Source organism: Moschus berezovskii, chromosome 6 (assembly GCF_049115385.1).
Source record: "Moschus berezovskii isolate FMDL1 chromosome 6, NW_MosBer_1.0, whole genome shotgun sequence".
NCBI lineage: Eukaryota > Metazoa > Chordata > Mammalia > Artiodactyla > Moschidae > Moschus > Moschus berezovskii.
The window spans coordinates 30,853,515-30,866,136 of record NC_142465.1 but is presented as its reverse complement, the minus strand read 5'-3'; the positions used below and the strand labels follow the sequence as shown (position 1 = coordinate 30,866,136).

Genomic DNA, 12,622 nt, shown 5'->3' with positions numbered 1-12,622 from the left:
TAAAATTAACAAAGAATAATTGTGTTTTCACTTCCAGGGGCTCTGGGGATCCTGGCAAGAAGAAACAGCACATTTGTCACATGCAAGGCTGTGGCAAAGTATATGGCAAGACCTCACACCTGCGGGCACACTTGCGCTGGCACACAGGCGAGCGGCCTTTCATGTGTACCTGGTCATTCTGTGGGAAACGCTTCACACGTTCAGATGAGTTACAGAGGCACAAACGCACACACACAGGTGAGCGGGGACTTGGGAAGGGAGAGGTAGTAATGGACCAGAATGAAAAGACATACACCTCGGAGATAACTAAGATTTCTGAGCAACTTGTGTTTGAAATTGGATGTGTGGGTCATAAATGGCATTGGAGTTAATCTGAAAACCCTTAAGAAATAAGGGTTCTGAAGGTCCTGTCTTACTTTTCTGCTATACTTCTTCCTTTCTGAGGACTCTCTAATCTTTACTTTTTTTTCCCCAAAAAAGACTAAAGATAATCACCCAAGAATCACAAGGATTTTCTTGTTTTTAATCACCTTTTAAGATTAGCCTTATATAGTTTGAAAAGAATGAACTGAATAAGGTACCCCTAGGCGGGAGGAGAAGGCAATGGCAAGCCACTCCAGTACTCTTGCCTAGAAAATCCCATGGATGGAGGAGCCTGGTAGGCTGCAGTCCGTGGGGTCGCTAAAGGTCGGACACGACTGAGCGACTTCACTTTCACACGTTGGAGAAGGAAATGGCAACCCACTCCAGTGTTCTTGCCTGGAGAATCCCAGGGACGGGGGAGCCTGGTGGGCTTCCGTCTATGGGGTCACACAGAGTCGGACACGACTGAAGTGACTTAGCAGCAGCAGCAGGCGGGAGGAGAAGGGGACGACACAGAATGAGATGGCTGGATGGCATCACCAACTCGATGGACATGAGTTTGGGTGAACTCCGGGAGTTGGTGACGGACAGGGAGGCCTGGCGTGCTGTGATTCATGGGGTCGCAGAGAGTCGGACACGACTGAGTGATTGAACTGAACTGAACTTCCTAAGGTGTGATTTTCTCATCTTCTTACTCTTCCTTTACCTAGGTGAGAAGAAATTTGCCTGCCCTGAGTGTCCCAAGCGCTTCATGAGGAGTGACCACCTGTCAAAGCATATCAAGACCCACCAGAATAAGAAGGGAGGCCCGGGTGTAGCCCTGAGTGTGGGCACTTTGCCCCTGGACAGTGGGGCAGGTTCAGAAGGCAGTGGTGCTGCCACCCCTTCAGCCCTTATTACCACCAACATGGTAGCCATGGAGGCCATTTGTCCAGAGGGTATTGCCCGTCTTGCCAACAGTGGCATCAATGTCATGCAGGTGGCAGATCTGCAATCCATTAATATCAGTGGCAATGGCTTCTGAGATCAGGCACCTGGGGCCAGAGACATATGGGCCATACCCATCAACCCTGGGATGCAAGGTAGCATGGGTCCAAGAGACGTGTGGGAGAGTGAGCCATGAGGCATTAAAAATGCATGGTGGTGGGAAGAATTGGGGATGGGATACAAAAGAAGAGATGGGGTCCTGACACCCACCTATATCATCAGTACCTTCTTGAAGTGGGAAACATAGTGAAAATTCTGTTGGTGCCACCTTTGATGAGCATTTGTTTGACCCCAAACAGTTTCTTAACACTTCTTACCCCAGCCTCCCCTTCCTGCATTTCCCTTCTCAGCTCCCCCATGATGGATCCCCCCCCTTTCCTAAAGCCATCATGCCTTGATAAATATATATGATCATTGAAATACTTTTTAACAAAAACAGATTCTATATTATATATATATATATAAAAGATATATAGAGATGCATTTGCAGGGGTTGGCTGGGAGGAGGAAGGAGACCATTCTGTGACCAAAATACCTTGGTCATTTTTTTTATATTGCCTTATTTCCTTATGGCTGAGCCTTGTTGTGACACATCAAGATTTTCTATAGATGTTGTCTTGGCTTCCCACCAGATTAAGCATTTATATGCTCTGCTTTTAGTTTATATATACATACATAATGTTTTCCTTTCTTAATTTTGTCTTTTAATTTGGGATCAGCTTCTTGCACTCTTTCCCTGACTCAGCCCTTTCTGTCTCCCCTTCTCTCACCTGATCACTTCATGTTTTGTTTTTGGTAGTGGTCCCTGATTGAGGCACTTCTGTCATTTTTTTTTATAAAGTCCTTAGTCCCAGCAGCAGAATGGAGAAGCCTTGAAGCTCAGGCGAATGCTTGAGGTAGCTGTGAAGAGAGTGTTCAAAATACTACTGACGCAGGCACCCTTTTGGTGCTGGAGAGTCAAAGGCACCTCTCTCTTCATTAGCTGCTCTAAGCATCAGGAATCAGAAGTCTTTCTATGGAGTTATACAAGAGACCCTTTGAAAGTTATAATCTGGGATCAGTTTGTCCAAACTGTGAAAAGATTGTCAAATAATAGGTAGGAGCTTTCAGTAGGAAAATGATGTGCTCAGAAGTGGAAGTGACTCAAATAGTTCAGTTCAGGAGTTAGTGGAGTATTTGGACCTTTGTGCAACTGTCTTCCAGGGTAGCTCTAAGCTTTGATGTGTGGGCTTCTGAGTTCACATTCTAAAAGGAAATGCACTTCCTCTTTTGAACATCTCCAGTAGTTTCTTTCCCATTATGTTATAAGGCGTATCAGCCAGTGACTCTGTTCTGGATTTCCATTCTGCAGAACTCCAGAGCATGGATCAGTGGCAAGGCAATGGTTCTTTGATCTTTTCCCTCAACTCTTCCTAGGGTGATTCCTAAGGGGAAAGGAAGCACACATGATCATGGGAATGATAGCCCAGAACAAAAAGAAATCTTGTCTTACCACTGTGGTTTATAGGAGAGACCAGGGAAAACCATCCTGCTTTTCTCCATGGCCTGATTCCTGAAGAGACTGATCCAAAAATTATAGCGGCAGGGAACTCTTAGTGCATTTGGCACTGAGATTTAAATGCAACCAGAGTTGTCCTCAAGGCCCAGCCATTAAAACATTGTCTCTCTCGACTTTCTGGTATCTCGTCAGAGAGCTTTTCACTGTGAGGAAGTGTGGAAATGGCTGTGTGTATGTGTGTAATCTGTTAGATTGGGGATAGGTTTTCTGTTAGCCAATACTATAAGAGACCTGCAATAAAAAATTACCCTAATCTGATAGAAAGTGAAGTGTTTGTGTATGACCGTGTGTGAATGTGTGTTCGTGCTTGTATATATCTACACACAGATGAGAAATTATATTTGAAATTGTTGGAAAATAAATCAAATTCAGATCAAAATGCCTTTCAGGCCCATTACCTAGAAATCTATCTTAAAACCTGGGTATGTTCCTGAGGTCATTGCTTTGCTTTTGCTAAACTAGTTACAATTATGAATGGGGGATATTCTACTGCACTTTTAAAAGAAGAAACTATTTTTGTGTTTGAAAGTGACACCAACATCCAGATCTATAGCAGAGTCCTAATTCCTCTCATAAATCTATTTACCTTGACTACAAATAGATGATGCCATGATTCTACTATATATTTTATATAAAATCTATCCAAATTAGGGTTTGGGTAAGTTTGTGTTGTTGTTTAACCTGAAATACAATAACTGTTATATTCTAAACAAAATCTCACTCCATTTGGTCCTTTCTCTGCAGACTTAATAGTGTTTTTGACACAGAAGCTATTGCAAGGAACTGTCCCCTTATCAAATTGCATTAATACTGAAGTAAAAGTTCTCTGCCTAGCCACTTATCACACCCTTTGTTCCCACTGAAAGGCAGAACTCTGAATATGTTATTTTATATCTGTAATCATGTACATAGGCATCTTCTGGAGGAAAGGGGCAGGATAACTCACTGGATTGTGCAGTGTTTTGCTAGAACATTTCAAGGAACGGAATCTTCCCCAGAATGAAATTACTAGATATAATCTAGCTAATGATGCTGAAGCTTATACACTTATTTCCTGATGTTATTTGATGATGTTTTCTCTGGGATGGAATGCTGGTTTACCCCCAGCTCTTGGCACAAGCAAATTTATATCCAGTTCTTTCCACTTGTCCTAGTTCCTTCTCACCAAGCAAGCTCAAGATTCAGTATCTCGTTTGGCCCTAAAACGAAAGCCGCTACTGCTTTTGTCTCCCAGCAGCAGTAAGTCACTCAGTCTTTTCCACAGGAAGTTAGCCCACATTCCTTGAGTCAGGAGCTTATTGCTGAAAATCCCTTTCCCTGAACTTTTTGCCGGAAGAAATTAGTGGAACTGACAGGCATATTGATTCTAATTTTTTTTTTTCACAAGTTGCTCTTTCATGTAACTTTCTAATGACCAAACCTTGTGGGGTAGGGGGTGCCCAGAGAACTGATAATTTTCCCTTGTCCTTTCAGGTTGCCCGTTCACATGTATCTGCTTATCATTTGACTGTCTCACTTTTTACCCAGAGCAGTAACAACCCACATCATCTTCCTTCAGGGACTTCCCAGCGGGCACCCTGTTTATGGGCGCCATATAGAATGCAGTTTAACAGACATTTCTCAGAATTCAGAATAGAACTCTTGATCCCAGAATGTGTAGACTGAAGTGTTGGGTAAAGATTATGACTGGGGGAGGGTTAGAGACAAAGGCTGTAAATTACTATGGCTGATTGATTTATTTCTACTATATACATATATATATTTTTGCTTTTGTATATCCTATATAGGAAACTAAGCATTGTATTTTTTTTTAACAAATCTGAGAAAGCACTATGAACTGCAGATGTTTGACTTTCAGAATATATTTTGTATTGTTAATATCTTCACATTGTGAATACTGGAAGCTGCAGATCTTTGCTAGGACGCAATAAATTTGTACACTTTTTGAGGGGTTCTTCTGGGGGTATTAATCAGGCCCCTGTTATGCTTTGGGGGAGCTCTGGTGCTAAAGTTTTCATTCAGTTGTAAGTACCCTGATGCCTTTTGGACCTTGGGATCAGATCAAAGGAGTTCTGATCCAGGTACCAAGGAAAATGAGGATAGTCTAGCTGCCTCAAGTGAGGGGCCCTTTGCATAGCTCTCCTTCCCCCTATTCAAGTACCCTCTTGGAGTTGGGAGGAGGAATGTGAAATCTCAGAGTTTCATCTCCCTTAGAAGAGAGCCAGTAACTTATTGTGTAAGGATGAAAGGTGGCAGCAGTAGCTTTGGGGAAAGGGAGGAGGATGTGGCACTTCTCCAACCCCGGAAAACATTGCTTTTGAAAACTGCTGATAAACTATGGGTAGATTATTACTTTTGTTTAGGAGCCTTTGTGCTCTGTGGTGCCTCTCTTGGCTCTACTCCTGGGGTACAGACCTCATCTAGGAGGATGAGGAGACCAGCTTTGAGGTTGACCTGTTTCTTTTCTTTGTCTGTCTTCCCTGAACACCAGCTCCCAGGAGGACATTAAGCAGCCTTAAGCTTAAATTCCTACTCCCTCTTGCCAGTTTAGCTCACTTGCCTTAGATCGGAGTCTGGGAAAGGGGGAAAAAATAGGAGTCCCTGGTTTCATTCACCTCCTAGGTCGTCTCCAGTTTGATTTCCCCAAACCCAGAAAGATTGCCTCCACAGTGTTCATTTGAGGGAAATGAGTATTTTGTCCCATTTTCTCCCTTCCTCATTATCGCAACCCCAGCCTGCCTTGTCCCTGCTGAGTAAGAAGAGGCATGATCTGTCCCTCAGTTCCCTTTAATATCCAAAACAACAACATAAATAGGGCTAAAGTGAGGCTGCCGTTGGTGGTGAGGACCTTGTTGATACCTCTCCTGAGGTGTGTGTTTTCTCTTTCTCACCTTCAGGAATTACACTGTGCCTTCACAGAGGAATGGGATTCTCTACCCAGCCCCCCACTTTCCTAGCAGCTGCTCTTGGAACGCTGTGCACAAGGGCAAGTCTTCATATTTCTGATCACCCCTTTTTCCCAGTGGCATCCCATAGCTCTCACTTGGAATCTGAGGTGCAAAGATTTGGGGGAAAGTTGGGGAAAATATGCTGAGATTGGTCTGAGGAGACTCCTACACACACCAATGGCAGCTGCCCTAGGGCCTGCTTCCTCTTCCAGAGTCTGTCCTCCTCTGGGAGGAAGGGGCCGTGCTCCGGTCTCTGGTGCCTAAAACAAGTTTATTTCTCTCTCTCAACACTGGCAATAACCAGTCTCCATACCACTGTTGCCTTTTTAAACTTCTTAATAATCTCATGCTGTGTTTGTTGTTGGTTTCAATCCGATTATCACCTGGGCTGTGGGGAAATACTTTTAAATGCTCTCTCATCTTTCTTGCTCTTTTTTTCCCCTTGATCTTGTGTATGTATGATGCTAATCTCTTGTCTTAAGTTTCTTCCTGCTCTTTTGTATCTTACTTTCTTGTCTCTCCCCTGCCTTTTGTCTCTGGATGTTTTGGGGCTTTTTTTTTTTTTTTGCCTTTTTGTACAAAGATTAGTTCAATGTAGTCTGTAGCTCCTTTGTAAACCAATTAAAAAAAAAAGTTTTTTTTAATAAAAAGCCATGTCTCTGGTGTGTTGAGAGGGTTGGGATTGGGGAGAATGGTTATAACTTCATACACTAAACCCAAAATTAAGTTTTCTAGCCACACTGTTAATACATGTTAATCAGTGCAGTTGTCCTACACTTAACTCCCAGGTAAACAATTCATGACCAGATCTGTGTACCAGGACTACATAGAAATGCAGCAGATCTGGAGGAACAGGGACAGTTCAAACTTTTTTTTTCTAAATTAGCTTCTATTTTGAAATATTTTTAAATTCAAAGGAAAGTTACAAAGATAGTGCAGAGGATTTCTATATTCCTCTTTCCCAATTTTCTCCATTGTTAACATTATCAGGGTATATTGTCAAAATTAAGAAACTGACATTGGTACATTACATTAGCTAAATCCTAGGCTTTGTGGGCTTTATCCGTTGATGTCCTTTTTCTGTTCCAGGATCTGTTGCAGGATACCACATTGCATTTAGTTGGTATGTCTCCCGAGTCTCATCTGTGACAGTTTCTTAGTCTTTTCTTGTTGGTGACTTTGACAGTCTTTGAGAGTACTGGCCATGTTCTGCAGAATATCCCCCAATCTGAATTTGTCTGATTTTTTTCCCTCATTATCAGACTGAGCTTACAGGTTTTGGGGGGAGAAAAAAGTACTACATAGGTGAAATGTCCTCATCACATCCTATCAAGGGGTCTGTGATAGCCATGTGACATTATGGATGATAACACCTTTATCACCTGGTTAAGGTAGTGTTTGCCTGGTTTCTTCACTTTCTCTTTCCCTATTCTTTGGAAGTGAGTCTAGCCCACCCTTAATGGGGTTGGTGGGCATTAAGCTTCTGTGAGGAAACTGTCTCTTTATTAAACTAGCAAGTACTCATGTATACTTACTTTATTATAAGTGGGTGGTCATAATCCAATTATACAATATTTTTGTTCTCATTGTCCCAGCTTTGAACATTAGAAGTGCTTTTGACTTCTGTGTCCCTTTGATATGTCTACATCCTCTTTTTTTTTTCTTGAGCACTTTTTGATACATAAGATGCTTTAGGCTCATACTGTATTTTCCCTATCCCAACCCTTGTTTGGCCATTTCTCCAAGGAGCCTTTGTTTTTTTTCTTGGAGAATGGTAGTTAGAAGCCAAGATCTAGCGCCAACATATTTTACATTCAGTTAATAACCAACCTGTGTCTAAAATGACTGAATCTGGATTATGGCCCCTTGAAACAAATTGAAGTTAGCTGACAGCCTTTCCCATATCCCGTCAGCCTGTGCTTTATTTGCCTTTGTGCCTATCTAAGAATCCCTGGTTGATGGTTTATACTGTAACTACCAGCATTCTTGATTATTTTTGCCACTTTGTCAAATCACTCAGCCATTCGCTTTTCTTATGCAGCTATTTGAAATATAACATTTTACTGTTTGGCTTTATTGGAAGGGTTTTTATGAGGAGAGGCTGTATGTTTTTTGGCTTTGGAGTCTTGCGTGGGCCTTTAAGTAGTTCTGTTATCTATTCAGTCAGCAAACATTTATTGAACCCTTACTATGTGCTAGGTTGAGGATAAACAATGAAGTAAGACAGGCCATGCTATCAAATACTTATTATTGTCTGGCATAGTAATGTAGAACTGCAAGTTTCCCAGCCTTGACCCCATTTTTCAGCAGATAGTTTGCTTCTTATTTCACAGAGAAAACAGAAGCGTCAAACTTGTTCAAACTTCCCTCAAGTTTCCCATCATATTTCCTCAAACTTCCCTCTCTTCTAACATCTATGTGTTCACCGATACCAATTTACCCTCTTTGCAAGGCCAACACTGCCACTAGTGGTTTCAGCCTCATTTTCTTTGACTTTTTGTTCCTTGTTTCAATAGTATTTTCTCCTTTTATCTTAAGTCTCTCCTGGAGAGACCTTTTGTCAGGCTATAATGGTGGCTCAGAAGGTAAGGAGTCTGCAATGCGGGAGACCCCGGTTCAGTCCCTGGTTTGGGAAGATCCCCTGGAGAAGGGAATGGCCACCCACTCCAGTTTTCTTGTCCAGAAAATTCCCTGGACAGAGGAGCCTGATGGGCTATGGTCCATGGGGTCCCAAAGAGTTGGACACGACTGAAAAACTAACACTTTCACTTTTCAGCCATGTTAAAATGCCTTTCTGCCCACCTCTCCCATTTTGAAAAGGCCCTGCTGCTGCTTCAAGCTGCGAACCTAATTCTTTCCATTTCCAGAGTTAGCGTAGTTTAATTTTTCTCTCTCCACCTGTCTGGCCATCGTTTCCCAAGTCGCTTATCAGTGCCAGCACCCTGGTTGCCTGCTCCAGTAGCCTTTCAGTCCTTAGCCTCTTCAGCCTCTTTCCAGCGGTGTGTGTCTTAGTGCTTTCTTCCCGTGAAGTGCGCAACTGAGGCACTGCCGGTTTTCCTTCAACCTTTATATGTTTTAGTCTCCTTCATAGCCACTTCTTCCTCTGTCCCTGGAATACTGGCATTCCCCATCCTGGGTCCTTTCCTTACTCTTCCACCCCTGAACAAGTTGCATTCCCTCTTTAGCTATTACATACATGTTGGTGACACCTAAATTAAAATCCCTCACTTTTTTCTCAACCTGGTAGCCTGCTTAGTGGACATTTTCATCTGAATGTCCCACAGATAACTCACTCAACATATAAGAAAGAAAAATAATCCTTTGTGTTCTTCACCTCACTTGACATTATTACTACTCTTGATCATGTACACTTGAAATTTCAGAATCATCTTTTAATTCTTTCATCTGTCAACATTAATTTGATTACTAATCCTGTCAATATTACTAATAGAGTGTATCTCCATTTTTTTCTTTCTTCTGGGTTTGTTTTTTGGCCTCTGGGGTATGGCTTGGAGGATCTTAGTTTCCCAACGAGGGATTGAACCCAGGCCCACAGATGTGAAAGCTTGGAGTTCTAACCACTGGACCACCAGGGAGTTCTCTCCCTCTTTATTTCCACTGTCCTCGCACTCACCCTGGCTACTGCTTAGGTCTTGTAACTGATCTCCCTGTTTCTGGTCTTCCTGAACCTCAGTTGTCCATCTTCCACGTTGCCACCAGACCCGTGCCTAAAATCCTTTGCTTTTAGAAAAGTCTAACCTTTCCAGTCTCGTCCCAGTTTATCTCCAGTTGTGATTTTCAGCTTCATGTCTCATACCCCTTTCTCCTGCTCAGTCTCTGCCCCTCCCCCACGGCCTGGCCTCAACACAGGCCATGTTTATACCTGTATTCTTGCTGCCTTTGTTCTTGCTGTTTCTTGGCTACAGTAATCACCCTCCTTTTATTTGTTTTCAGTGTGATTACCTTGAGACAATTTACATATTCCTTTCTCTGCGAAACCTTTGGACACCTTTTTTCCCATGTCTTCTCTGCCCTGAACACAGTTTTAGCTAATTTGATCTTTCTGCTTGTGTAGCTCCTTGTTCATACCGTCTAGCTAGATACAATTTTCTGGTTGCTTATTGATATTTTCTCCTGCTTTTCTAGACTGAGTTCCTGGAGGGCAAGAATCACATGTAATTTGTAGGTTCAGCATTTAATGAAATACCTTTTTTAAGACTAGGATCTAATATTTTTTGAGCTGAATGAATAAACTCACTTTAGCTTTGTCATCATTGGAGTCAAAAGTAAATTATTGGGCCACTACAGACTTTAATCAGGGGATCCTAATGAAGAGCTTTGTGTATGTGGAATCCAGGAAGCCTGCTTTCCTTTGCTGAAGTCCTTTCTCAGGACCTTCCTGATCACCCAGCTCTCAGATCCTTACCCCTTTCCTCATCATCTCAATTCTGAATCTGCCCAGAGTATGTAGAGTTCCCTTGAACCTGACTGGAATGTTTCTATATTGAGAGAATTTTTTTGTCTTGAGAGTAGTTATCCAAGGCTGTGGGTGAGGAGACTGCCTTCCTGCCTGCTCCTTACCCTGCTCTCCTCTGATACTCCTGATGCAAGAAGCTCTTTTACCTTCAATTCCCCCCTCAGTCCCAGACTGCAGTTCAGTTCACTCAGTTGTGTCTGACTCTGTGACCCCATGAACTGCGGCACACCAGGCCTCCCTGTCCATCACCAACTCCTTGAGCCTACCCAAACTCACCTCCGTTGAGTTGGTGATGCCATCCAACCATCTCATCCTCTGTCGTCCCCTTCTCCTCCTGCCTTCAATCTTTCCCAGCACCAGGGTCTTTTCTAATGAGTCAGCCCTTCGCATCAGGTGGCCAAAGTATTGGAGTTTCAGCTTTAGCATCAGTCCTTCCAGTGAGCACCCAGGACTGATCCCCTTTAGAATGGACTGGTTGGATCTCCTTGCAGTCCAAGGGACTCTCAAGAGTCTTCTCCAACACCACAGTTGAAAATTTCGACGCTCAGCTTTCTTCACAGTCCAACTCTCACATCCATACATGACCACTGGAAAAACCATAGCCTTGACTAGACGGACCTTTGTTGGCAAAGTAATGTCTCTGCTTTTTTATATGCTATCTAGGTTGGTCCTAACTTTCCTTCCAAGGAGTAAGCATGTTTTCATGGCTGCAATCACCATCTGCAGTGATTTTGGAGCCCCAAAAAAGTCAGCTACTATTTCCACTGTTTCCCCATCTATTTCCCATGAAGTGATGGGACCGGATGCCGTGATCTTAGTTTTCTGAATGTTGAGCTTTAAGCCAACTTTTTCACTCTCCTCTTTCACTTTCATCAAGAGGCTCTTTAGTTCCTCTTCACTTTCTGCCATAAGGGTGGTGTCATCTGCGTATCTGAGGTTATTGATATTTCTCAGTCCCAGGCTTAGATCTGGCAAAGGAGGATAGTTGTCACTGAGTGCAACATTCCACCTGCCTGGACTCCTAGAGGAGCCCAAGGAGGGATGGGTGGCTATACATCAGTCTCAAAGCCCTGGTCATGCCTCTAGCTGCTGCTTCACACTACTGGGGCTTTGACACCCTCATGCAAGCTCCTCAGAAGACAGACTCCAGAATCATCCTGCATCTAAGCCAGATCATCCCTAGAAAGGGTTTCCAGGTAGCCACCAGTGGAACAGAAGGCTAGGAAAATAGGGAACCAGTCCCCTCTGGCTCTAATTCTCAAGAGAGCAAGTTCTACAGTTTCTTATTCTGGGCAGTAATCGGATGGAGCTGGACGCCTGTCTCGATTGTGGCACAAGCTGTACACCTCTCTTCTTCCATCTCCACGCTGACATTCCCCTACACGCTCTGTGCCCTCCCTTCACAGTTTGCAGTTCCTGCAACTTCATAGATACTGGAGATGTACTGTGGATATGAGTCATTCCAGGAGGCCCTTTCTGACCCCACTGTGTCCTGAGTTTCTCCTATGTTTGCTGACCTCTGGTGGTGATAGTTTGAACTGTACTATCTTTTTATAGTGGTCGGCTGACAGGTATTGGTACACATTTTCTCAGTCCATATTCAAATACTGTGTTAAAATATTTTTTACTGCTGAATTTTGTATTTTCTTACAGGCATCATGGCCATAAATGCAAAAAAAAACCAAACAACCAGGACCTGGGCTTTAGAATCAGACTTAACTAGGTCCAATCCTAACTGCTGTTTCCTGACTGAATGACCTTGGTCAAGTTACCTAAATTCAGCTTTCTTACCTATAAAGTGAAGATAATAACTCAATGGGAGAATTAGATGTGATGATTGTAAAATTCATAGCCCTAGTTGTGCCCTAGCACATAGGCACTCAATAAAGTTTGTTACCTTTTGTATAATGGTGATCAATGTGATTTTTTAAAAAATTTGATAACATCAAATCTACCTATTTTCAATGTGATTTTTAAAAAACTCTAAATTTTACACAGCTGCTTTCCTGACCCTTGAGTTTAGAAAATGAGGTCAACTCGAAGTCTAGGCTCTGAAGCCTCTCTGTGCCCAGGGAACTGCAGATCTGAGCCCAGAAAATAAGAGCTAGAAGGGCTTTTGGGAACAGGTGAATGGCTCTGAGCACTTAACCTCACTTGGGTTTCCAGCCTGGGAAGAGCTGACAGCAGCCAGCACTTTTTCCTAGGGTCAGCAAAGGGCAGAGGTTTGGCATCACTCTTTTCTCAGTGGGAACTCTAAGGCCCCTTCCTCCCACTTTACAGAGAAAAGAG

At 43.0% G+C, this 12,622-nt stretch overlaps 1 protein-coding gene across 1 annotated transcript in view; it reads left to right on the top strand.

The window, feature by feature from the left end:
• Positions 1 to 3,707, top strand: part of SP1 (Sp1 transcription factor) — a 37,694-nt gene extending 33,987 nt beyond the window's left edge. Inside the window, exons 5-6 of the mRNA XM_055394382.2 lie at positions 38 to 237; positions 1,074 to 3,707. Of these exons, the coding sequence (XP_055250357.1) occupies positions 38 to 237; positions 1,074 to 1,387 (514 nt within the window). The 3' untranslated portion in view covers positions 1,388 to 3,707. The remainder of the gene's footprint in view (positions 1 to 37; positions 238 to 1,073) is intronic.
• Positions 3,708 to 12,622: the final 8,915 nt, after the last annotated feature.